The sequence below is a fragment of the Coregonus clupeaformis genome, unplaced genomic scaffold (assembly GCF_020615455.1).
Source record: "Coregonus clupeaformis isolate EN_2021a unplaced genomic scaffold, ASM2061545v1 scaf0066, whole genome shotgun sequence".
NCBI lineage: Eukaryota > Metazoa > Chordata > Actinopteri > Salmoniformes > Salmonidae > Coregonus > Coregonus clupeaformis.
This window is the reverse complement of record NW_025533521.1, coordinates 287,501-313,521: the sequence shown is the minus strand read 5'-3', so window position 1 is coordinate 313,521 and position 26,021 is coordinate 287,501. Positions and strand designations below refer to the sequence as shown.

The following is a 26,021-nucleotide window of genomic DNA, read 5'->3' as shown; positions in this document are numbered from 1 at the left end:
GGTGCAGCTGTAGAATTTTTTGAGGATCTGAGGACCCATGCCAAATCTTTTTAGTCTCCTGAGGGGGAATAGGCTTTGTCGTGCCCTCTTCACGACTGTCTTGGTGTGTTTGGACCATGATAGTTCGTTGGTGATGTGGACACCAAGGAACTTGAAGCTCTCAACCTGTTCCACTACAGCCCCGTCGATGAGAATGGGGGCGTGCTCAGTCCTCTTTTTTTTCCTGTAGTCCACAATCATCTCCTTTGTCTTGGTCACGTTGAGGGAGAGGTTGTTGATAATATTGATACTACTGAAGTGGTGCAGTGGTTAAAAACTGTATTTTTGGGGTTTCTTTGATATGGCATGGGATGTTGTAGGAAACAGTTCCCTCTTTATGCTAATTGTAGCTAATGCAGCAGTAGTTCCATAGTAATCACATACACATGTATGTACAGTGGGGAGAACAAGTATTTGATACACTGCCGATTTTGCAGGTTTTCCTACTTACAAAGCATGTAGAGGTCTGTCATTTTTATCATAGGTACACTTCAACTGTGAGAGACGGAATCTAAAACAAAAATCCAGAAGATCACATTACGTGGTCCTCTGTAGCTCAGCTGGTAGAGCACGGCGCTTGTAACGCTAAGGTAGTGGGTTCGATCCCTGGGACCACCCATACACAAAAAAAATGTATGCACGCATGACTGTAAGTCGCTTTGGATAAAAGCGTCTGCTAAATGGCATATTATTATTATTATTATATGATTTTTAAGTAATTAATTTGCATTTTATTGCATGACATAAGTATTTGATCACCTACCAACCAGTAAGAATTCCGGCTCTCTTTTTCTTTAAGAAGCCCTCCTGTTCTCCACTCATTACCTGTATTAACTGCACCTGTTTGAACTCGTTACCTGTATAAAAGACACCTGTCCACACACTCAATCAAACAGACTCCAACCTCTCCACAATGGCCAAGACCAGAGAGCTGTGTAAGGACATCAGAGATAAAATTGTAGACCTGCATAAGGCTGGGATGGGCTACAGGACAATAGGCAAGCAGCTTGGTGAGAAGGCAACAACTGTTGGCGCAATTATTAGAAAATGGAAGAAGTTCAAGATGACGGTCAATCACCCTCGGTCTGGAGCTCCATGAGGAAGGTGAGGGATCAGCCCAGAACTACACGGCAGGACCTGGTCAATGACCTGAAGAGAGCTGGGACCACAGTCTCAAAGAAAACCATTAGTAACACACTACGCCGTCATGGATTAAAATCCTGCAGCGCACGCAAGGTCCCCCTGCTCAAGCCAGCGCATGTCCAGGCCCGTCTGAAGTTTGCCAATGACCATCTGGATGATCCAGAGGAGGAATGGGAGAAGGTCATGTGGTCTGATGAGACATAAATAGAGCTTTTTAGTCTAAACTCCACTCGCCGTGTTTGGAGGAAGAAAAAGGATGAGTACAACCCCAAGAACACCATCGCAACCGTGAAGCATGGAGGTGGAAACATCATTCTTTGGGGATGCTTTTCTACAAAGGGGACAGGACGCCTGCACCGTATTGAGGGGAGGATGGATGGGGCCATGTATCGTGAGATCTTGGCCAACAACCTCCTTCCCTCAGTAAGAGCATTGAAGATGGGTCGTGGCTGGGTCTTCCAGCATGACAACAACCCGAAACACACAGCCAGGGCAACTAAGGAGTGGCTCCGTAAGAAGCATCTCAAGGTCCTGGAGTGGCCTTGCCAGTCTCCAGACCTGAACCCAATTGAACATCTTTGGAGGGAGCTGAAAGTCCGTATTGCCCAGCGACAGCCCCGATACCTGAAGGATCTGGAGAAGGTCTGTATGGAGGAGTGGGCCAAAATCCCTGCTGCAGTGTGTGCAAACCTGGTCAAGACCTACAGGAAACATATGATCTCTGTAATTGCAAACAAAGGTTTCTGTACCAAATATTAAGTTCTGCTTTTCTGATGTATCAAATACTTATGTCATGCAATAAAATGCAAATTAATTACTTAAAAATCATACAATGTGATTTTCTGGATTTTTGTTTTAGATTCCGTCTCTCACAGTTGAAGTGTACCTATGATCAAAATTACAGACCTCTACATGATTTGTAAGTAGGAAAACCTGCAAAATCGGCAGTGTATCAAATACTTATTCTCCCCACTGTATGTAGTAGTGTAGCCTACAGTGTCATTTCAGTGTTGGTACATACAATGTGATTTTCTGGATTTTTGTTTTAGATTCCGTCTCTCACAGTTGAAGTGTACCTATGATCAAAATTACAGACCTCTACATGATTTGTAAGTAGGAAAACCTGCAAAATCGGCAGTGTATCAAATACTTATTCTCCCCACTGTATGTAGTAGTGTAGCCTACAGTGTCATTTCAGTGTTGGTACACATTCGGATTCAGTACAATGACTACAATTTCATTTGCTGCTTGTGTAATTACATACATGTAGAATTTCCTCCCCTAATAATAATATGGATGCCCCCAAACCTAGGGCTGTGGCGATCACGAAATTCCGTCAGCCGGTGATTGTCAAGCAAATAACTGTCGGCCTCACTGTAATTGACCGTTAATTAACATAAACACATTTAGCATCTCCTGGCTTCTGCACATAGCCTACAAGCCACTGATGCAGACCTTTGGAACATCTACATTTAAAAAAGTCTAATAAATCCATGTAATATAGCCTACACCTTCACAATAAATCCATTATTTATTTTAGACAGGTCTAAAGAAGCATGATATGAAGAAAATGTAGTCTATTTCAGAAGAACAGAATAGCATACTCTGAGTTGTCCTTATGTTAGGTCCTGATCTGGCTATGCCAAATGGCTTTGGGCTACACTAGTTCATTTAGCAGACAAGATTTGCTCAGAATTCTGTGGCATTATTTTATAGGATGAATAATACAATTGAACAAAGCTGAATAAAATAGAAAGGATATTTTCTCCAAACGATTTGAGGGAGTGTGCACATGCGGCTATTCTGTGTTGAGCGGTTAACAAAGAAATAGGTACTCCTATATGCATCATTTAGAGTTATTAATGTAACTTTAGTTGTTCTACAAATGTTGGGCTATATGTTTTGATTAATACATTGTAAGGCTGCGTGATGCGACTCTAATGATTTTTTTGTTTTAAGTTGCTTGAAAGGCATGAGCTCTGCTTTGTTTTTTGCGCAGGCTGTACAGGCAGTACACACTCAGTCTCTCATTCACAATTTGATAATTACTTGATAACACCTCAAATTTCACGGCGGCATCCTCTTTGTGTGGCCGTAATGCACCCTAAAAAAATCAATACCTTTTGCGGCCAGTGGCCGTTGTGCCCTTGGCCCGGATTGCTGCATTGTGCCCTTCTCCCTGAGTGCTGCGCGCTCACATGGCTCTCCATCACGTGATCGGGTCTTTCTCACAGGCTACAAGTGTAGACAGACACATCGGGGACGCAACTGCGCACGTCCTTATCCAATTCCGAGGTGCATATTGAAGATATTGGAAGAACTGTCCACATTTACTTTTCGTCAGCCAACAAGATGAGTAGGTCTAACAAACAGCAAAAGCACTAGCCTATGTCAATCTACTATCCCCCATAGTACAAAAGTCGACATATTCTATTCTCTGCGAGATATAAATATTCCAATATCCCAGTTGTGGTTGTATTAATTTGATGTATCCCAAATTAATACAACCACTAGCATCAAAAAACCTTTTTTACGCAATGTGGCTGACGCAACATATCAGAACTTTTAGCTTAAAATGTTGATAAACTATTAGGCTATTTCTTCACATTATAAGCGCAGCAATGCGCACATGGTAGTAGGCTATAAGCGCGAATGTTCCATTAGCGGAAAACACTATTATCAAAAGTGACCGCAAATGTGATTGTGCATGTAATGCTTTTATTATAAAGGTGCATTTTTATGGTGAAAATGATCTCCCCCAAACTTGAAATTCACGCGTTGCTTATGTATGTCAGTTAGGCTCTACACCCCTTGTAAAGCGTATGAATGTGCTTAATTTTAAGAAGTTATTTGGCCATTTTAGCTGTGATACAAACCTTATCAAAACATATAGTCCTATGGGCTAGGCTACATGAGGTGTGCGACTATGATTTGAAAAAGTCACAAAGGGCATCATTCACAGGTGATAAGATATAATATATAAAGTGATAGGCTAATATTGTCACCCATCAGACTATTCTTGATTTAATCTTGTCTTTACATATATACTAAATAATATATGTGTGAAATTTGTTTTGACTTAGAATGGACCATTGTCATGCACCTGTCTCAAAACAGGGCCAGCGGAAAAAATACATGTAATCTATGCACTTAAATAGCGAATGAAGGACGCTTTTTCCATGGTTCATTTTCATGCCAGCCATGTAGGCTATACTCCTGTTGTGAAGATAAGGAATGTGCTTAATATTAGGAAAGTTGAGAAATAAAATGTTTAAGTCTATAGAAAGCTGATGGGATCCTCCTCTTTTTAGTAGAGGCCATCACTGTTTTCACGCACAATTGCATAGCCTATAGAAATGTTGCGCAACATGAGCTCATGGGCTCTCATGAAGTGTTTGATTCGATTTTCGATTACATTTGCATTGATGGCAGAGTGATTAGAGGGACATTAGAGTGCTGAGTACCAGGTCGTTAGCAAGTTGGGTAGGCTTCTAATGACCATCAGAAGCATCAGAGCTTGGAGAAGTCTAATTACCATGACATTACTGTTGACCGCCGGTGTGGCGGTAATACGGTCACTGCAACAGCTCTACCCACACCACACATAGGGCTGTAGGAAATTGGAAACAGGTACACACAGTCCATTAACTGGTTAAGCTGGGGTCACCAAATCACATCACATTCTTTCACCACACTGTTATTATTTTATCATCCACGAGATGGAAGCAACGCCGGAAATATTCAATCAAATAGGGCAGTGATCTTTGGCTTAAGTTAATTCCAAAGTGTAAAACACACACTGTTAACATTACATTTCCTTTTCCAGGGAACTGATAATGCCAAGTCATGTACTTGTCATACAGCACTTGCCCTAAATCTTCCATTATTGAGAGTTCACTCTAGAACCATAGTAGCTCTATTATGTATCCCCAAATGTTTTGTTAGATAGAAAATTGCAGTTCAGTTCAGCTCAGTCCAGATAAACTTGTTTCCCTCCGATATGTGAGGTCACTTTTCATGGCCTAATCATATGCCTGGCTGGCTGCCAAGTGCCCAGACCAGACCAGACATGTGTGTATAATTCGAGGGTGGCTTCCCTCCGTCGGCATAATTGCTAGTGTGAAATTAAGTGCAGGGGAGGAGGAAGGAATCAGGAACAGGAAGGGAAGTGGACCATTTAAAACTTTCCCAATCCAGTTATAGAGAGAAAATAGCACTAGGAAGTGGAGATAGGATGACCCATGTACTGTACTATACTTTATAGCCCTGTTCTAATGTTGAAATGCATTCTTCTTTCCTCCACCCCTTCATGCAATCATAAATCTAATCTATTTTGGATAGGTGAGAGTAAGGGTTCCACTGTATAGCTTAACACCAACCCAGTCAAATCAGTGATAGCAAAGGGATCAAAGGAGGAAGGAAGGATGCATTTTCAAAATATTGGCACCGGGCCTACAAAACGTTAAGGAGATACCATTTACATTTTAGTCATTTAGCAGACGCTCTTATCCAGAGCGACTTACAGTTAGCACATACATTATTTTATCAAACCCACAACCCTGGCGTTGCAAACGCCATGCTCTACCAACTGAGCTACATCCCCTGCCGGCCATTCCCTCCCCTACCCTGGACGACGCTGGGCCAATTGTGCGCCGCCCCATGGGTCTCCCGGTCGCGGCCGGCTACGACAGAGCCTGGATTCGAACCAGGATCTCTAGTGGCACAGCTAGCACTGCGATGCAGTGCCTTAGACCACTGCGCCACTCGGCAGTGCAGCCCTAGAACATCAAGGACTCTGTGTGGGCACCCATCATATGACACTGTCGGAGGAAGGAGAAGAGAGCAAAGAGTGCCAAGCCATGTTGCTAACAAATACAGACCAATGTCTATTCCAATTGAGTATATGTGTCTCAATGTATCCCTTATCCCTTGGCTGGCGGTAGCCTCCCAAGCAGCCTTCAACTAAGTGTCACCCCCTTAATCTAAGTGTCACTTTCACTCAGTCAGTTCTGCTTCAAAGGTTTTTTTGGCTTTTGGCTGGCTTCTCCTTGGAACATTCTGCTTTTGTTTAACTCCTATGAGGCACACAAACACTCCAACAAACACAAACACACACACACATTCCAGTAGCTAAATCGCTAACTGCTCTTCTCATAAACAATTAGTGCTAGCTCGCTAACTGCTCTTCCCGTCAACAGATAGACAGGTCATATTGGAACGCTGATTAGGGCCCATCTAAAGTGGACAGAATGCTAAATGCACTGGCAGCCAAACAGGATATGGAGCTCTCTCTTTATACTGAAATGTGTTATAGTGGGATATGATGGAGCCAGGAAAGCTGTGATGAAGCTGGACCTCGCTGGGGAAAGTAGATTCTTGATTTGAAGAGGTTTATGTTGTCTCTGTGTTAGCAACACCTGGGTAGTCATTTCATAACAGCTAATATTATCATTATTTGGCAGTGTTATGATTATGTCATTATGCAAAAATGTAAAAAAAAAAATATATATATATATAAAAAAGTTTCACGTTAGTAAATTATGACATTTCTATCAAATGTTTACTTACATAAGTTATTTCAATTAATATGAAGTACAAATGCAGCTAACTGGTCCAAAAGGATTTCCCACCTTTTCCACATTAAAGTTAACTTCCTCGTTCTATGATAGGAATGTAATGCCCAGGCATGCAGACAGACAGACACACTCAAACTTTGCCAGTGTGTTTGCGTTGCCCTGCTTATTGGTTCCCTGTAAAGCACAGGCTTGGCTGTTTAGCAGCACAAGGCCTACTATACGGCTGCATTCCCTTAGCATTCCCTGGGCTAACATGATATCCTTCACATTACTCCACAGCTCTTTTGTTGCTTCGCCTTTTCTAAATGAGCCTGTCAGTCAGACACAGGGCCTTGTCTTACACATCAGTTCGATCATTGCCAATCACCACTTTGAGTAGCCTTCAAGTCACTCTGACAGCTTTCACACAACTTTATAATAATAATATAATATATACTTACTGCTGATGGGATGTCAAAGTAATGCGAGCAGTACAAACTATACTGAACAAAAATATAAATACAACATGTAAAGTGTTGGTCCCATGTTTCATGAGCTGAAATACGCACAAAAAGCTTATTTCTCTCAAATTTGGTGCACAAATTTGTTTACATCCCTGTTAGTGAGCATTTCTCCTTTTGCCAAGATAATCCATCCACCTGACAGGTGTGGCATATCAAGAAGCTGATTCAATAGCATGGTCATTACACAGGTGCACCTTGTGCTGGGGACACTAAAAAGCCAATCTAAAATGTGCAGTTTTGTCACACAACACAATGCCACAAATGTCTCAAGTTTTGAGGGAGTGTGCAATTGGCATGCTGACTGCAGGAATGTCCACCGGAGCTGTTGCCAGATAATTGAATGGCTGTACTTCCAACCGGCCTCACAACCGTAGACCACATGTAACCACGCCAGCCCAGGACCTCCACATCCGGCTTCTTCACCTGCGGGATCATCTGAGACCAGCCACCCGGAGAGCTGATGAAACTGTGGGTTTGCACAACTGAATAGTTTTTGCACAAACTGTCAGAAACTGTCTCAGGGAAGCTCATCTGCGTGTTCATCGTCCTCACCAGGGTCTTGACCTGACTGCAGTTTGCCGTCGTAACTGACTTCAGTAGGAAAGTGGACAAATGCTCACCTTCACTGGCCACTGGCATGCTGGAGAAGTGTGCTCTTCACGGATGAATCCCGGTTTCAACTATACTGGGCAGATGTCATCGTGTGGCGAGCGGTTTGCTGATGTCAACGTTGTGAATAGAGTGCCTCGTGGTGGTGGGGTTATGGTATGGGCAGGCATAAACTACGGACAACGAACACAATTGCATTTTATCAATGGCAATTTGAATGCACAGAGATACCGTGACGAGATCCTGAGGCCCATTGTCGTGAAATTCATCCGCCGCCATTACCTCATATTTCAGCATGATAATACACGGCCCCGTGTCGCAAGGATCTGTACACAATTCCTGGAAGCTGAAAATGTCCCAGTTCTTCCATGGCCTGCATACTCACCAGACATGTCACCCATTGAGCATGTTTGGGATGCTCTGAATCGACGTGTATGACAGCGTGTTCCAGTTCCCGCCAATATCCAGCAACTTCACACAGCCATTGAAGAGGAGGGGGACAACATTCCACAGGCCACAATTAACAGCCTGATCAACTCTATGTGAAGGAGATGTGTCACGCTGCATTAGGCAAATGGTGGTCACACCAAATACTGACTGGTTTTCTGATCCACGTCCCTACCTTTATTTTTAAGGTATCTGTGACCAACATATGCATATCTATACTCCCAGTCATGTGAAATCCATAGATTAGGGCCTAATGAATTTATTTCAATAGATTGATTTCCTTATGAACTGTGACTCAGTAAAATCTTTGAAATTGTTGCATGTTGCGTTTATACATTGCCTTGCAAAAGTATTCATCCCCCTTGGTGTTTTTCCTATTTTGTTGCATTACAACCTGTAATTTAAATTGATTTTTATTTGGATTTAATGTAATGGACATACACAAAATAGTCAAAATTGGTGAAGTGAAAATAAAAAAATAACTTGTTTCAAAACATTCAAAAGAATAAATAATGGAAAAGTGGTGTGCGCATATGTATTCACCCCCATTGCTATGAAGCCCCTAAATAAGATCTGGTGCAACCAATTACCTTCAGAAGTCACATAATTAGTTAAATAAAGTCCACCTGTGTGCAATCTAAGTGTCACATGATCTGTCACTTGATCTCAGTACATATACATCTGTTCTGAAAGGCCCCAGAGTCTGCAACATCACTAAGCAAGGGGCACCACCAAGCAAGCGACACCATGAAGACCAAGGAGCTCTCCAAACAGGTCAGGACAAAGTTGTGGAGAAGTACAGATCAAGGTTGGGTTATAAAAAAATAGGAAAGAATATGACACCACAACAAACCTGCCAAGAGAGTGCCGCCCACCAAACCTCATGGACCAGGCAAGGCAGCAATAATCAGAGAGGCAACAAAGAGACCAAAGATAAGATAGAGATTGGAGTATCTGTCCATAGGACCACTTTAAGCCGTACACTCCACAGAGCTGGGCTTTACGGAAGAGTGGCCAGAAAAAAGCCATTGCTTAAAGAAAAAAATAAGCAAACACGTTTGTTGTTCGCCAAAAGGCATGTGGGAGACTCCCCAAACATATGGAAGAAGGTACTCTGGTCAGATGATACTAAAATTGAGCTTTTTGGCCATCAAGGAAAACGCTTTGTCTGGCGCAAACCCAACACCTCTTATCACCCCGAGAACACCATCCCCACAGTGAAGCATGGTGGTGGCAGCATCATGCTGTGGGGATGTTTTTCATCGGCAGGGACTGGGAAACTTATCAGAATTGAAGGAATGATGGATGGCGCTAAATACAGGGAAATTCTTGAGGGAAACATGTTTCAGTTTTCCAGAGATTTGAGACTGGGACGGAGGTTCACCTTCCAGCAGGACAATGACCCTAAGCATACTGCTAAAGCAACACTCGAGTGGTTTAAGGGGAAACATTTAAATGTCTCAATCCAATTGAGAATCTGTGGTATGACTTAAAGATTGCTGTACACCAGCGGAACCCATCCAACTTGAAGGGGCTGGAGCAGTTTTGCCTTGAAGAATGGGCAAAAATCCCAGTGGCTAGATGTGCCAAGCTTATAGAGACATACCCCAAGAGACTTGCAGCTGTAATTGCTGCAAAAGGTGGCTCTACAAAGTATTGACTTTGGGGGGGTGAATAGTTATGCACGCTCAAGTTTTCTGTTTTTTTTGTCTTATATATATATATATATTTTGCATCTTCAAAGTGGTAGGCATGTTGTGTAAATCAAATGATACAAACCCCCCAAAAAATATATTTTAATTCCAGGTTGTAAGGCAACAAAATAGGAAAAATGCCATGGGGGGTTATTTATTTATTTATTCAACCTTTATTTAACTAGCCAAGTCAGTTAAGAACAAATTCTTATTTACAATGACGGCCTACACCGGCCAAACCCGGACGACGCTGGGCCAATTGTGCGCCGCCCTATGGGACTCCCAATCACGGCCGGTTGTGATACAGCCAAGAATCGAACCAGGGGGTCTGTAGTGACGCCTCAAGCACTGAGATGCAGTGCCTTAGACCGCTGTGCCACTCGGGAGCCCAATACTTTCGCAAGCCACTGTATTTTTATTCAGTGTATGACCATTCTGACTAAATAGATTAGAATTTTGTGGCTATTTACTGACAGCAATGTTTTATAGTCTGCTGGGACTGTATGACTTATGTGGTCTGCTTGGAGTGACATGTTTGTGGGATATGAGAAAATGCCATTAGGAAAGGCATCATAATGACGAGTGTTGTGTGTGTGTGTCTGTCTGCCTTTCTGTCTGTCCGTCCGTCGTCTTTGTGTATATCATACACTTATAACAGACTTAACTAGCCTATACTCAGCCCTGCCTTCCCACATCTTAGAGCCGTACAATTTGGTTTCATTTGGTTTATCAGACCTCCGAACATTTGAATACACAGTTTACGCATGGCTCGTCATTTACGGATGGCTCGTCACCTCAACAAGATTCCTAGCGCTGAGGTGAATATTCAGGGGCGAATTCTAACTTTTCACTTAGTCATGCATTGATATCGAAATCTAATTTAAGTGGAAATTAGGATTCTCCCCTTAGACAGGGTGGTCCTCTCCTCCTCCTCATCCTCCTTCTCCTTCTCACATCACACCATGTCTAAGTGCTCTGTGTATTGAGCTGAGGAACTTAGTGGTTTACCTTTTAAACCGACAAGGAAAACAAACCGAGTCATCACCCAGGCGCCTTCAGAACATGCACTCTACCCTGCCTCTTCAAGATCTATAATCATACATTTATTCTCTCACACACACACACACACACTCACACTCACACACACTCCAGTATTGGTAAGGGCCAGGAGGACAGCTGGCCTATGACACCTCTCCTTCCTGCATCAGGAAGACCACCTATAGCGTCAGTGACGAAACTCGTCACCAGAATTTCCCCATAGAGGACAGGAAGTGACTGCTCTGGCACAGGAAGAAGGGTGGCTCCACTTGACTTCTCCATGATGCCTGGAGAAAGAGAGACAGAGAGTGACAGAAAGAGACAGAGAGAGAAACAGAGAATGAGAAAGAGAGGGGGCAAATAGAGCGGGATGAGTGAGGGAGATGGAGAGAACAGAGAGGGTGAAATGCTTGCAGGAAAGGCAAAACACAGATGGGTGAAATCGCTATTGCAGGAATGGTGCCGTAGGGAGCTAACTGGACAGAACCAGCTTTGTTTTGTTCCGGTTGAGGACAAACCTCAGGGTACGTGCCTTCCTCCTTCTCTTCTTCCCTCAAACACAGAGTCCATTCTCTCCCTCTGTGTGTTGCTCTGTTGTTCCGTTGTTTTGTCTCAGGCCTCAGCCTTTGTTCATTGAGTCCGGTGTTATGTAAGACAGGGTGGTATTGTTTCTGTTTCTGTTTTGTAACTCTGGACATGGTAGGTTTGAAGAGAGGGGAAGGAGGTTTGGGTGGCTCAGAATGATGCACACAGAGACTGACAAATGCTCATAAATACACACTCAGTCAATCAAACCCATAAAAACATGAATACAGACAGACCAGACCAGACCAGAGACAGATGTCTGTGTGCATGTTTGGTTTTGTGCTTGGTACTGGTACCCTGTGTATATAGCCATGTTATCGTTACTCATTGTGTATATATTCTTTGTGTTATTCTTTTTCTGTTTATTCCTTGTGTTATTATTTAAAAAATATATTTTTTAGACTATTTCTCTTTTTTTCTCTCTGCATTGTTGGGAAGGTCCCTTAAGTAACAATTTCACTGTTAGTCTACACCTGTTGTTTACGAAGCATGTGACAAAAAACATTTGATTTGATTTGATTGGTGTGTAATTGTGGCCTGTTAGTCATGGGAGAGTGTGTGTGTGAGGATGAGAGGTGTAATTAGTCTGACTCATGGCTCGGCTCTGCAAAACCTCAATCTAGAACAACCCCCTCATCCCCAGGCTCTTTCTGTCTCTCCTTCCCTCTTTTTAGTTAAACACGTTTCAATCTCCGGCTTTTTTGTCTTTCCCACTCCCTCCATCCATCTCGATCTCTTGCTTTTTGTCTCTTTTTTGCACTCCTTTTCCTCCATCTCTCTCTTTTGGATGTCGTTATCCCTCATCCCTCTGTTCTTTCTCTCTTTCAGTCCCTCAAATTATAATCGAACTGGGCCTCAGCCTCCTCAAATTCTAATTGTCTTTTCGTGGCCTCATTCTTTTCATTTACAATGGCAGCTTTCCTGTGTTTTGTCGCTCTGGTCTTTGAATCTCTGATTCATAACATGATATAGAGCCATAAGTACACTGTCTGTCTAGACTCTGTAGACGGCGTGATTGACATGGCATCAGAATATGTTACATGGCAGACATCATTAGGTAGTTTCTCTGAGGTAATACTAGGCAAGAGGCAGGAAGATTGACGTGTTGCCAGTTGGGGAGTATTAGCTCTACGTCTGTGTCTAGTGAATAGCACATTTTGGTAAGATGCTATAGAACTTTACAAAGGTGAATATTGGCCTACCACCCTTGGCTACCAATGCTATATCCAAGTCTTTGCTTTCACCTGCATACAGAAAACCATTGTCTGCATTCAATAGTCGTCTGTCTTTGCTGTCACGAAAGCTGAAGAAATCCTTTTCAGCTTGGCCGATGGCCTTTGTGAGCTGTCAATCACATTACAATCAATCAGATTTGCTGTGTATTATACAGCACTTGCTCTCAGGATCCATAATGCTCTCTTTTCTAGTTAACAAAGAGAAAGTGCTTCCCAAATGGCACCCTATCAAAAGTAGTGTACTATATAGGGAATAGGGTGCCATTTGGGATCCACCCATTGCCTGCATCCCATTACCCCTCCCACTCCCACATAGTCTGCAATGTGGATTCAATTTACTTAGTGCCAACAGTCTTTCCCTCCATGAGGCCCGCAGTTTTTTCCTTATTCTAATCTCTCCACTAAATACTTCACTGTTGTTGGTAATGACCCTAGCAGGCCACCGTAGCGGCGGGGTCTGTGAGTCATCAGCTGTAATTACCAGGCCTAGGAATGAAATAAAACCCTGCGAATGAAATAAAATCCTGATTGCCTTCATATGATTCAGAAGGAGCCTGGTTGGATGATTAAATCAAGGGGTTTGTCCGTAGAAACACCCTACAGGCAAATTAGGAATTCTCTATATGCCGGTGATGACGGTGTTGGCGGTGATGACGATGTTGACTGTGGTGATGGTTGTGACCGTTGTGGTGATGCTCAACAGTTACTGACACAAATGAGGTAACTGAACCTCACACTGCACCTTTATTACCCATCTGACCTACTATATCACACCTCCTAAGACAGGCAATGTGTAACCCAAGCAGTCCCAGCCTATACCAGAAGAGTCCCTATATTGACCTTAGCACCACAGCCGTCCACCCCGACACTACTGCTCCCACTGACTCCACTGTCATAAAACAGCCCTCCTATCCAATATACAGAACGTGTAGACACAGTGGGAGCGTATTAAAATGTCAACAGAAACCCAGAAGAGGGCAAGCAGCCAACTGCCACAGAATAGTTATTGTGGCTAAACCCACACCCTAGTCCCATAGCCAGCCAGCCTTCACTCCTAGTATCACAACCTTCGCTCTCTGTGGCTCTCTGTACGATGCCATAGGGGCCATACCTAAGGGACTGTCATGGGAACAGTTATGGAGGGGGACTGCCATGGGAAGGGACTTGCAGAATTGTGGTGGGACAGGATAAGGAGGGGGACTTATGGGAGGAGTGGGTATGGCGAGGGGAGGGTGGTTAAATTCAGCCTCAAATGGCTTGTTATTATGTTATTATTATAGAGAAGGCTCAGTAGTGTGTGTGAGGCTCAGTAGTGTGTGTGGCCTCCACGTGCCTGTATGACCTCCCTACAACGCCTGGGCATGCTCCTGATGAGGTGGTGGATGGTCTCCTGAGGGATCTCCTCCCAGACCTGGACTAAAGCATCCGCCAACTCCTGGACAGTCTGTGGTGCAACGTGGCGTTGGTGGATGGAGCGAGACATGATGTCCCAGCTGTGCTCAATTGGATTCAGGTCTGGGGAATGGGCGGGCCAGTCCATAGCATCAATGCCTTCCTCTTGCAGGAACTGCTGACACACTCCAGCCACATGAGGTCTAGCATTGTCTTGCATTAGGAGGAACCCAGGGCCAACCGCACCAGCATATGGTCTCACAAGGGGTCTGAGGATCTCATCTCGGTACCTAATGGCAGTCAGGCTACCTCTGGCGAGCACATAGAGGGCTGTGCGGCCCCCCAAAGAAATGCCACCCCACACCATGACTGACCCACCGCCAAACCGGTCATGCTGGAGGATGTTGCAGGCAGCAGAACGTTCTCCACGGCGTCTCCAGACTCTGTCACGTCTGTCACATGTGCTCAGTGTGAACCTGCTTTCATCTGTGAAGAGCACAGGGCGCCAGTGGCGAATTTGCCAATCTTGGTGTTCTCTGGCAAATGCCAAACGTCCTGCATGGTGTTGGGCTGTAAGCACAACCCCCACCTGTGGACGTCGGGCCCTCATACCACCCTCATGGAGTCTGTTTCTGACCGTTTGAGCAGACACATGCACATTTGTGGCCTGCTGGAGGTCATTTTGCAGGACTCTGGCAGTGCTCCTCCTGCTCTTCCTTGCACAAAGGCGGAGGTAGCAGGTAGCAGTCCTGCTGCTGGGTTGTTGCCCTCCTACGGCCTCCTCCACGTCTCCTGATGTACTGGCCTGTCTCCTGGTAGCGCCTCCATGCTCTGGACTCTACGCTGACAGACACAGCAAACCTTCTTGCCACAGCTCGCATTGATGTGCCATCCTGGATGAGCTGCACTACCTGAGCCACTTGTGTGGGTTGTAGACTCCGTCTCATGCTACCACTAGAGTGAAAGCACCGCCAGCATTCAAAAGTGACCCAAAACATCAGCCAGGAAGCATAGGAACTGAGAAGTGGTCTGTGGTCACCACCTGCAAAACCAGTCCTTTATTGGGGGTGTCTTGCTAATTGCCTATAATTTCCACCTGTTGTCTAATCCATTTGCACAACAGCATGTGAAATGTATTGTCAGTGTTGCTTCCTAAGTGGACAGTTTGATTTCACAGAAGTGTGATTGACTTGGAGTTACATTGTGTTGTTTAAGTGTTCCCATTATTTTTTTGAGCAGTGTATATATATATATCATTTTTTGTTTTAGTTTTATGGGGGGGTAGAAGGATTACTTTTATACTATCCCAGGTATTCCTTAAAAATGTAGGGTTTCAAGTGTCTCCGGAAGGTCGTCAGTGACTCCGCTGTCATGGCGTCGTGAGGGAGCTTGTTCCACCATTGGGGTGCCTGAGCAGCGAACAGTTTTGACTGGGCTGAGCGGGAACTGTGCTTCCGCAGAGGTAGGGGGACCAGCAGGCCAGAGGTGGAAGAACGCACTGCCCTCGTTTGGGTGTAGGGACTGATCAGAGCCTGAAGGTAAGGAGGTGCCGTTCCCCTCACAGCTCCGTAGGCAAGCACCACGGTCTTGTAGCAGATGTGTGCTTCAACTGAAAGCCAGTGGAGTGTGCGGAGGAGCGGGGTGACATGAGAGAACTTGGAAAGGTTGAACACCAGACGGGCTGCAGCGTTCTGGATGAGTTGTAGGGGTTTAATGGCACAGGCAGGGAACCCAGCCAACAGCGAGTTGCAGTAATCCAGACGGGAGATGACAAGTGCCTGGATTAGGACCTGTGCCACTTCCTGTGTAAGGTAGGGTCGTACTCTGCAAATGTAGAGCATGAACCTACAGGATCGGGTCACCGCTTTGATGTTAGCGGAGAACGACAGGGTGTTGTCCAGGGTCACGCCAAGGTTCTTCGCACTCTGGGAGGAGGACACAACGGAGTTGTCAATCGTGATGGCGAGATCATGGAGCGGGCAGTCCTTCCCCGGGAGGAAAAGCAGCTCCGTCTTGCCGAGGTTCAGCTTGAGGTGGTGATCCGACATCCACACTGATATATCTGCCAGACATGCAGAGATGCGATTCGCCACCTGGTTATCAGAAGGGGGAAAGGAGATGATTAATTGTGTGTCGTCTGCGTAGCAATGATAGGAGAGACCATGTGAGGATATGACAGAGCCAAGTGACTTGGTGTATAGAGAGAATAGGAGAGGGCCTAGAACTGAGCCCTGGGGGACACCAGTGGTGAGAGCACGGGTGCGGAGACAGATTCTCGCCACGCCACCTGGTAGGAGCGACCTGTCGGGTAGGACGCAATCCAAGAGTGAGCCGTGCCGGAGATGCCCAACTCGGAGAGGGTGGAGAGGAGGATCTGATGGTTCACAGTATCAAAGGCAGCAGATAGGTCTAGAAGGATGAGAGCAGAGGAGAGAGAGTTAGTTATAGCAGTGCGGAGAGCCTCCGTGACACAGAAAAGTGCAGTCTCAGTTGAATGACCAGTCTTGAAACCTGACTGGTTTGGATCAAGAAGGTAATTCTGAGAGAGATAGCAGGAGAGTTGGCTATAGACGGCATGCTCAAGAGTTTTGGAGAGAAAAGAAAGAAGGGATACTGGTCTGTAGTTGTTGACATCGGAGGGATCGAGTGTAGGTTTTTTGAGGAGGGGTGCAACTCTCGCTTTCTTGAAGATGGAAGGGACATAGCCAGCGGACAAGGATGCGTTGATGAGCGAGGTGAGGTAAGGGAGAAGGTCTCCGGAAATGGTCTGGAGAAGAGAGGAGGGGATAGGGTCAAGCGGGCAGGTTGTTGGGCGGCCGGCCATCACAAGTCGCAAGATTTCATCTGGAGAGAGAGGGGAGAAAGAAGTCAAAGCATAGGGTAGGGCAGTGTGAGCAGGTCCAGCAGTGTCATTTGACTTAATAAATGAGGATCGGATGTCGTCAACTTTCTTTTCAAAATGGTTGACGAAGTCATCCACAGAGAGGGAGGAGGGAGGGGGAGGAGGAGGAAGATTCAGCAGGGAGCAGAAGGTGGCAAAGAGCTTCCTAGGGTTAGAGGCAGAGGCTTGAAATTTAGAGTGGTAGAAAGTGGTTTTAGCAGCGGAAACAGAGGAAGAGAATGTAGAGAGGAGGGAGTGGAAAGATGACAGGTCCGCAGGGAGTCTAGTTTTCCTCCATTTCCGCTCGGAATGAATCGTCAAGCCACGGCGCAGGAGGGGAGGACCGAGCCGGCCGGGAGGATAGGGGACATAGAGAGTCAAAAGATTCAGAGAGGGAGGAGAAGAGGGTTGAAGAGGCAGAATCAGGAGATTGGAGGGAGAAGGATTTAGCAGAGGGAAGAGATGATAGGATGGAAGAGGAGAGAGTAGCAGGCGAGAGAGAGCGGAGGTTGCGACGGCACATTACCATCTGAGTAGGGGCAGAGTGAGTAGTGTTGGAGGAGAGCGAGAGAAAAAAGGATACAAAGTAGTGGTCGGAGACTTGGAGGGGAGTTGCAGTGAGATTAGTAGAAGAACAGCATCTAGTAAAGATGAGGTCAAGCGTATTGCCTGCCTTGTGAGTAGGGGGGGACGGTGGGAGGGTGAGGTCAAAAGAGGAAAGGAGTGGAAAGAAGTAGGCAGAGAGAAATGAGTCAAAGGCAGACGTAGGGAGGTTAATGTCACCCAGAACTGTGAGGGGTGAGCCATCCTCAGGAAAGGAACTTATCAAGGCATCAAGCTCAATGATGAACTCTCCAAGGGAACCTGGAGGGCGATAAATGACAAGGATGTTAAGCTTGAATGGGCTAGTGACTGTGACAGCATGGAATTCGAATGAGGAGATAGACAGATGGGTCAGGGGGAAAAGAGAGAATGTCTACTTGGGAGAGATGAGGATTCCTGTGCCACCGCCGCGCTGACCAGATGCTCTCGGGGTATGCGAGAACACATGATCAGATGAGGAAAGAGTAGTAGGAGTAGCAGTGTTTTCTGTGGCAATCCATGTTTCCATCAGCGCCAAGAAGTCGAGGGACTGGAGTGTGGCATAGACTGAGATTAACTCTGCCTTGTTGGCCACAGAACGGCAGTTCCCGAGGCTACCGGAGACCTGGAACTCCACGTGGGTTGTGCGCACAGGGACCACCAGATTAGAGTGTCAGCAGCCACGCCGTGTGAAGCGTTTGTATGGCCTGTGCGGAGAGGAGAGAACAGGGATAGACAGACACATAGTTGACAGGCTACAGACTCGTACGCAAACAGACTGTTATTTATTTAACCTTTATTTTGAATAAATAAGTGAGTCAGTTTCTGTGTCTGTGAGTATACACACACACAACCATCTCTGTTTCTCTCTCTCTCTCTCACACACACACACACACCCTTTCCCTCCCTCCCTTTGACCCCCACCCCTGTGAACTTGGTGACTGACTAACAGACCCACCACCCTTCTAATGATTTCAGAAAAACAACTTTGTATCCTAAAGCTCAAATGATCCCCCGTTATCCATCCCAGTCGTTCTGACATTGGTGCCTCACTCCCTGACCTCTTTACATTTGACTTTATCATCTACTGTTTATGCATTAGTTCCATTAGATTTAGAACCAATAGTGAAAGATAGGTGCTGTATGGACAACTGCAGAATAGTTGGAAAACTCCTGCAAAGAAGCAAGTTTTAGAAACATTTAGATATCATCATTTCTAACGTTGCTCCTAATATTTATATATTTCTTAATTCCATTATTTTACTTTTAGATTTGTGTGAATTGTTAGATATTACCGCACTGTTGGAGCTAGGAACACAAGCATTTCGCTACACCCGCAATAACATCTGCTAAATATGTGTATGCGAAATATGATTTGATTTGGTACAAAGTACAAACCCATGTACTGAAAGAGAAAAACAGTCTGAAAGGAGAATGAGAAGTACAGTTCTAACCAACACAATTCTATCTGACTCACTCCTTCTGCTATATCTCCGTCTATCACTCAATATACTGCACCCACTCAGACAAGGTCAGCATTAATCACGTAACAAATGCCTGTTCTTTTGAATCCAAGGCACTTTTTATAAGGAGACTGTCCTCGAGACTCTGGTATCCAAGGTAACGGTGGCGTTGAGGCCTCTTCCCCCATTCACGTCCCAGCGTGTCAATGAGGACTCAGTCACTGACTGACACGCCCACACACACTTGTAGGAGATACTCTTGTACACTTGTAGGAGATACTCTTGTACACTTGTAGGAGATACTCTTGTACACTTGTAGGAGATACTCTTGTACACTTGTAGGAGATACAATTGTCGGAGACGTGTGATGCGCAACCAATGTGTCAGTCCACTAAAATAAGGCTTTTTATGCACATATGCTAAAATTAAATACTGTAGATTATACAAGACCAACTATAATTCTATTAAAGAAATCTCCATGTATTGTGTGAAGATCATCAGGTGGTAGGCAGCATGTTGTACAACTATTAGGATGGAGTCAGATGCAAGCAGCGCAGACAGTCTATTAGAAGGTCTAGGGTTCCTCCTACTGGTTACTAATGGGAATGGAGTTACGTTTTTAAAGAGAACACAAGGGTTTGTTCGAATTTGAGTTAACAATATTATTTTCTGGGCATGCATGACAATGGGTTATACATAAGCAGTTAAAAAACTTTTTGGTGGAGTTGGTTCTACACACAAGCACACTTACATAGTCCACACACCACAGTCCAGCCAGGTAATATGATGCTGTTGTCTCCTCCCCTACGCTATCAAAACTTAAGGCCATTATTCAAGGTCACTTGGATAGGCTACTGGTGCTTTGCCTACACCTTTATTTGGAACAATATTCTAAACCTAACCTTTGTATTGTGACAGTTAAAGTCGGGTCCTTAAATAAATAGTGTGTAGTAAAGGTTATGGTCATTGGTCACCTCTACATTTTAGTATGTTACCTTGGACCTATATGGAGATGTTGTGTATTGTATTTATACCAATGAAACTATAGTATAAACATAAGCCTATTGATTGTGTCTGTACATTGTATGTTCATACAGTATGTGTATACTGGATGCAATAATTAACTGGTATTTACAAAACTGGGCAGTACACATGTATTCTCATAGGTTTGTAGGTGTGAATTCATTTCTAGGACATTATACACTTTGGAAACAGATATCAAGATAGTATATTCACATATTTTACCTACTGTCAAAATTGCATGACAAAGACTTATGCTATAATGACATCGCACATGCTTCAGAGAGGCCTGGAGGAACAGGTTCCTTACCTAGCCAAGTGTAGGCAAGAATGGGTCTGTCCCAAATGGAACCCTATTCCCTATATAGTGCACTTCTTTTGACCAGGGCCTATATGACTCTGGTCAAAAGTAGTGCACTGTATAGGGAATAAGGTGCCATTTTGAGACACATCCTAGCTTTCTTCAATACATTATTCCCCCATCCCAGCCTAGTTCCATTAGCAGGTTAGTTGCGAGTTAGCCTGGTTGCGAATATGTTTGTCTGCTTGTGGTTATCCGTCTCCTCTGATATGCATTGTCCTGCCAGGAATGGCATTTGATGGCAGCCGTGGGATGTAATGATGTCTGGTATGATATATTGATTTATTTATGATGTAGGCTGTTGTGTTTTGCTGTGATGTAATTGTTTTAACCCTGTTTGGACCCCAGGAAGAGGAGCTGCTGCCTTGAGTCCCAAATGGCACCCTATTCCCTATATGGTTCTGGTCAAAAGTAGTGCACTATGTAGGGCACAGAGCCCCTGTCTCTCCCAATGAAGGATTCTCCCCCTCCAGCCCTCTCTCACCTCTGACAGCATACTCCATCACCCGCTATCCAAATGAGATTAACCCCAAAAATCCTCCAGCACAGGTGCAAGGGGGAGGAACAGACAGAAGCACGTTAAAAGCTTATTTGCACATGGCTTATCGAATTGTCTCGTAACTTAATTCACTCTCATATGACAATCCCAGAGGCAGATATGTAGCCTCTTTGTTATGTATATAGAACTATCAATGGCTCATACGATATGATACAGTACAGGTTTAATTTTCAATACGTTTGGTGTTGTGAGGGAAATATAATTACTTATAGTTAAAAATTGATTTAGGTAATAGAATTACTATAGCTTAATAGAATTACTATAGCTTAATATAAGTACTATAGCTTAATATAATTACTATAGCTTACAGTTTCTTTAATATTGATCAATTGGGACTCCCAGCATCCCCTTTTTGATGAAATTCTGTTGCTTTCCTCAAAGCGAAGATACAGGCTCTCTAAGTGTAAAGGCCAGAACTCTCCTTCATGCCAGCTGCTATCAACTTTCTCAATAAGCTGTAGTGCTGTGTTATTAGGTATGGACTGACTCTATTCATGCCTGGTTTAGAGGTCTACTTCCTGTGTACATATTGCTGTATATATAGTTTTTGTGTGTATTTATTGTCATGTGTTCATTGTGTTTTTACTATGTGCTGCAAAATGATTTGCCCCTCGGGATAATAAAGACTCTACTCTATTACTACTCTACCCTATCAACACAGGGTGCCAAAATAGCATCCATTATGCAGTTTTACTCTAGTAGCTTATCTGCTCTTTTTCTGGGTCAAAGGTCAATCTAGCATTATTATCACCACCGCGCCAGTATGTCAGTGCCAGCATTTGATTGACAGGACCACATGAGAAACTGTCTCCTGGGCCTAAGGGCTTGCCTGGCCAGGCAGGCGTTCAGTTAGTCGCTCTCTGTGGCGATGCCCTGCATAATGTGCAGTGGTTGGCTGTGTTCCATGGCTCTGGGAGCCAGAATGCTAATGGGGCGCTAACGTCCCTGGTGTCTGGGAGCTGTTTACTGAACATGGCTAAACACAGGACCACAGGGATGCTGGTACTACTGAAATAGTAGCAACAGTACACATACTGTATAACTGTCTCTAGCAGGTTTCTATGCTGTCTGCATATGGGTTATTTTTATAAAATGTCCCCTGATTGTTGCATTTCCATGCCCATTATTAAATCCATCATGCTGTTACAAGGTAACTTTATAAAGACCACACTAACTCCTCTCAAAGTAAACCACTGTACAAGCAATGATGTCACCTGTACCACTGCACAATGTATTAGTTCGAAATCAATATTTTCCCCCTGTATTGTTTCTCCATCAGTGGGCGAAGGTCGAAATCTGATCCCCATGGACCCCAACGGCTCGTCTGACCCTTACGTCAAGCTCAAGCTCATCCCAGACCCCAAGAATGAGACCAAGAAGAAGACCAAGACCATCCGTGCCAACCTCAACCCCACCTGGAACGAGTCTTTCACTTTGTGAGTTGAGGTGTACCCCTGGTCACAGTGTTAGGCCCCTTTCATGTTTGTGTATTATGGATAATGTAGTCATTATCATTAACCCTGTGCATATGTCTGTGTGTTATTCCAGCAAGCTGAAGCCTACAGATAAGGACCGCAGGCTGTCTGTGGAGGTGTGGGACTGGGACCGGACCACCAGGAACGACTTCATGGGCTCCCTGTCCTTCGGCGTGTCAGAGCTGATCAAATCGCCTGTGTGTGGCTGGTAAGTACAACATTAGATGACATTCCAATGCGGTGTTCCTCTATCTGGTAGGGAATATACAGTGTATATATATATATACAATATACAGTTTATTTAATTTTTTATTTAACTAGGCAAGTCAGTTAAGAACAAATTCTTATTTACAATGACGGCCTACACCGGCCAAACCCGGACGACGCTGGGCCAATTGTGCGCCGCCCTATGGGACTCCCAATCACGGCCGGTTGTGATGCAGCCAAGAATCGAACCCGGGTCTGTAGTGACGCCTCTAGCGCTGAGATGCAGTGCCTTAGACGGCTGCGCCACTTGGGAGCCCAAAGCCGGTGTTTGGAGGATATATTGGCACGGTTTGCCGGCCAATACAACACCCGTGCCAATATATCCTCCAAACACCGGCTTCTCGGGCATTAACACTTAAACATATCATACCCCCCAAAATATGCTAATCTCCCCTGTTATTGTAATGAGAGGTTAGCATCTTTTAGGGGTATGATATTTGTGCGTCCAACTTTCTCACTCATCATTATTCACGATTCATTCAGGATTATCCGTAATCATGGTAGCATCCACATTAATGTAGAAGTGTTTAGAAACATATTCTATTCTTATTTACAATAAAAGTGACTCCAAAATGACACTACATTATTTACCATTCATTTCTATTGGGCACAAAATAATCTGAAACACAACCAAAACAAACAGAAAATGCATCCAACAAATGTGTTGAGTCACAAGCTTGATGTAGTCAAATACTTAACTTTTTGCTACTTTAATACACATATAAGTGAATTTGTCCCAATACATTCGGTCCCCTAAAATGGGGACACTAAGTACAAGAAAATAAGTGCTGTAATTTCAAAAATGGTTCACTCAATATGGATGAAAATACCCTCAAATTAAAGCTGACAGTCTGCACTTTAACTTCATTGTCATTGTTTGATTTCAAATCCAAACGTTTGGAGTCCCAATAAAAAATTCACAGTCCCAATAATTACGGAGGGCACTGTACTTGGGTATCGTTTTTTTGTATTTTGTTTTATGTAGACTGGAGGAAGAGTAGCAGTCGCTAAGTTAATAGTGAAGAAGGGATCCTAATAAACATATACTTCATTTAATTTATTCTGGTTTCCCGTTTTGAAGCAATCGCAGCTGTAATTGATATTCTTTTGGGGGTAATCGGATTTCTATTTGAAAAGAGCGGTGATAAATCAAGATTATCTTTCGGATATAAGTGCCTTCTTCTCAATTTACCTGCATTTCATATCATTGTTTGTCATCATCACAGAGCCTCTTGGCGCTGTAGTCCCTTATATCTCAGTCTGGTACAAACCAATCATTAATCACAACAGCAACAGTGAACTTTATATCTACAGTTTAGTGCCCTTAATAGCCGTGGGTCATAAATAGTGATGTGTTTCATGAGCACCGCCAACACAAGGATAATTCTGTCCGAGTGGACTGGAGCCAAAGGGACTATTGCGTTGTGATGAACTATGTGTCTGGCCCAAGAGGGTATGAATCAGGAGGTAGAGCGAGATAGCGGGATAGAGGGATGCAGGGACGTAAATGAGTGGCCGCTCCATACCTAGCTTTTTGTCTCCGGGTAGAACATCTGTCTGGGGGTTGTCAGTTTTATAGGCTGTTGGGATGTTTTTATGCTGACTCTTAGAAGCATGCTGTTACTTTTAACACTTATCTACTGGACTATAAATAGCAAGCTGGGTCTCAGAAAGCCCATGTGCTTGGATTCACATCTATAATGTTGTTTTTGTAAACAATCATAATTGAAATACTCTCTCTCTCTCTCTCTCTCTCTCTCTCGCTCTCTCGCTCTCTCTCCCCTCAGGTACAAGATGTTGAACCAAGAGGAGGGCGAGTACTACAACGTGCCTATCTCAGAGGAGGATGACGGGAACGAGGAGCTCAGACAGAAGTTTGAGGTGAGGCCTCAGAGACGGGACTAGAGAACATATTATCCCAATGTCTTTGGTTACTATAGCCCTTCCTTCTTTCATCGAACATTCTGTGTTTTTATTACACGTTTATGACAGTCGTGATATGTCTCTTTGTATGCCTCTTAGTTTGTATGAGTGACTTCTGTTTTCTTCTAGTGTGTCATATAGGAACAAGTGTGTTTTTTTTTATGTTTATGATATCTACATGTTATGTTTGTGACTACAGCTAAGTGAACTAATCAAATTAAGTCATTGAGTCCTGATGGCTTCTTCCAAAGCCACTCCACAACCACATTAAACTGGCATAATTTAATTTGGCCCTTCTCCATGACAAATATGTTTGCATTTCAAAATGGCCACCATCCCCCTCCAGACCGTAAGCACTGGACATAAAATGGTCAGGGATTCTCCGTGGTAACAGGGCTGTTAATTAAAACTCTGTTGCGCTGCTCGTCTGTCTTCGGCGCCCAATGAGAGGCTGCCTCGTTGTTAATTACTCTGGGTGGCTCACAGGTGGGTTGGTCTTTTTCTCTTCCTCCTCCAAGACAATAGTACATCCAGCTTTGTAGATACAGGCCTATAGAATATGGTAGGATTTGATCTTTGACCCCCGCTGTTCTAGAATCAGTGGAAACTCAGACTGGTGTCACTGTAAAGCAGTCAGTTCATCAGCACAGACATGGATTTGGGCAGGCAGGAATCGTGAGAATATCAGTTTTAGTTTATATTTTAATTATATTCCAAAAGCTTCATAATTGATTGAATGATATGGATAGATCAGGGATGTCAAACTAATTTAGCCCCTGGGGCCGCATTCGGTTTTTAACGAGGTCCGGAGGGCCGCAGTGAAAATGGGTTATATTTCCTTGCCATCAGAATTTGCAAAATACTGTCCTCTATCCATCGTCTTTTTTAATTTTTGATGCTCCCTGACTGTCTAGTGATTTATTAGCAAGCTGGACAGTCAAGAAACTGTATTTATGTAGGTCCATTGACTGTGCACAGTGATTATAAGCGAACTGGACAGTCAAGAAACTGAATTAATATAAGTCCATTATCATTTCTACATAGTTTCGATTTGGGTTTAGTCATTTTAAATTATATTGAGTTTTTACTCAAACCACCTATGCATTAGATTTTCATTCTAGAACTGTTATTCCGTTTCTTTCAGTTACTCTTGTGTTGCCCTTTGGGTACATCAGGTAGATACTGCCGATGGCCTTTTGTTACATTTTGACTGAGCCTTGTCCAATAGA

At 44.1% G+C, this 26,021-nt stretch overlaps 1 protein-coding gene across 2 annotated transcripts in view; it reads left to right on the top strand.

The window, feature by feature from the left end:
• The window catches only part of LOC123483290 (protein kinase C alpha type-like), a 201,436-nt gene that overhangs the window by 130,424 nt on the left and 44,991 nt on the right, over positions 1-26,021 (top strand). The window contains exons 1-4 of one of the 2 annotated variants that reach the window (XM_045212956.1): positions 11,407-11,573; positions 22,407-22,563; positions 22,676-22,810; positions 24,657-24,750. In XM_045212956.1, coding sequence (XP_045068891.1) covers positions 11,420-11,573; positions 22,407-22,563; positions 22,676-22,810; positions 24,657-24,750 — 540 coding nt within the window. In that variant the 5' untranslated portion in view covers positions 11,407-11,419. Of the gene's footprint in view, positions 1-11,406; positions 11,574-22,406; positions 22,564-22,675; positions 22,811-24,656; positions 24,751-26,021 lie in introns of those variants that run through there. The other variant, XM_045212955.1, reaches the window with a different exon arrangement.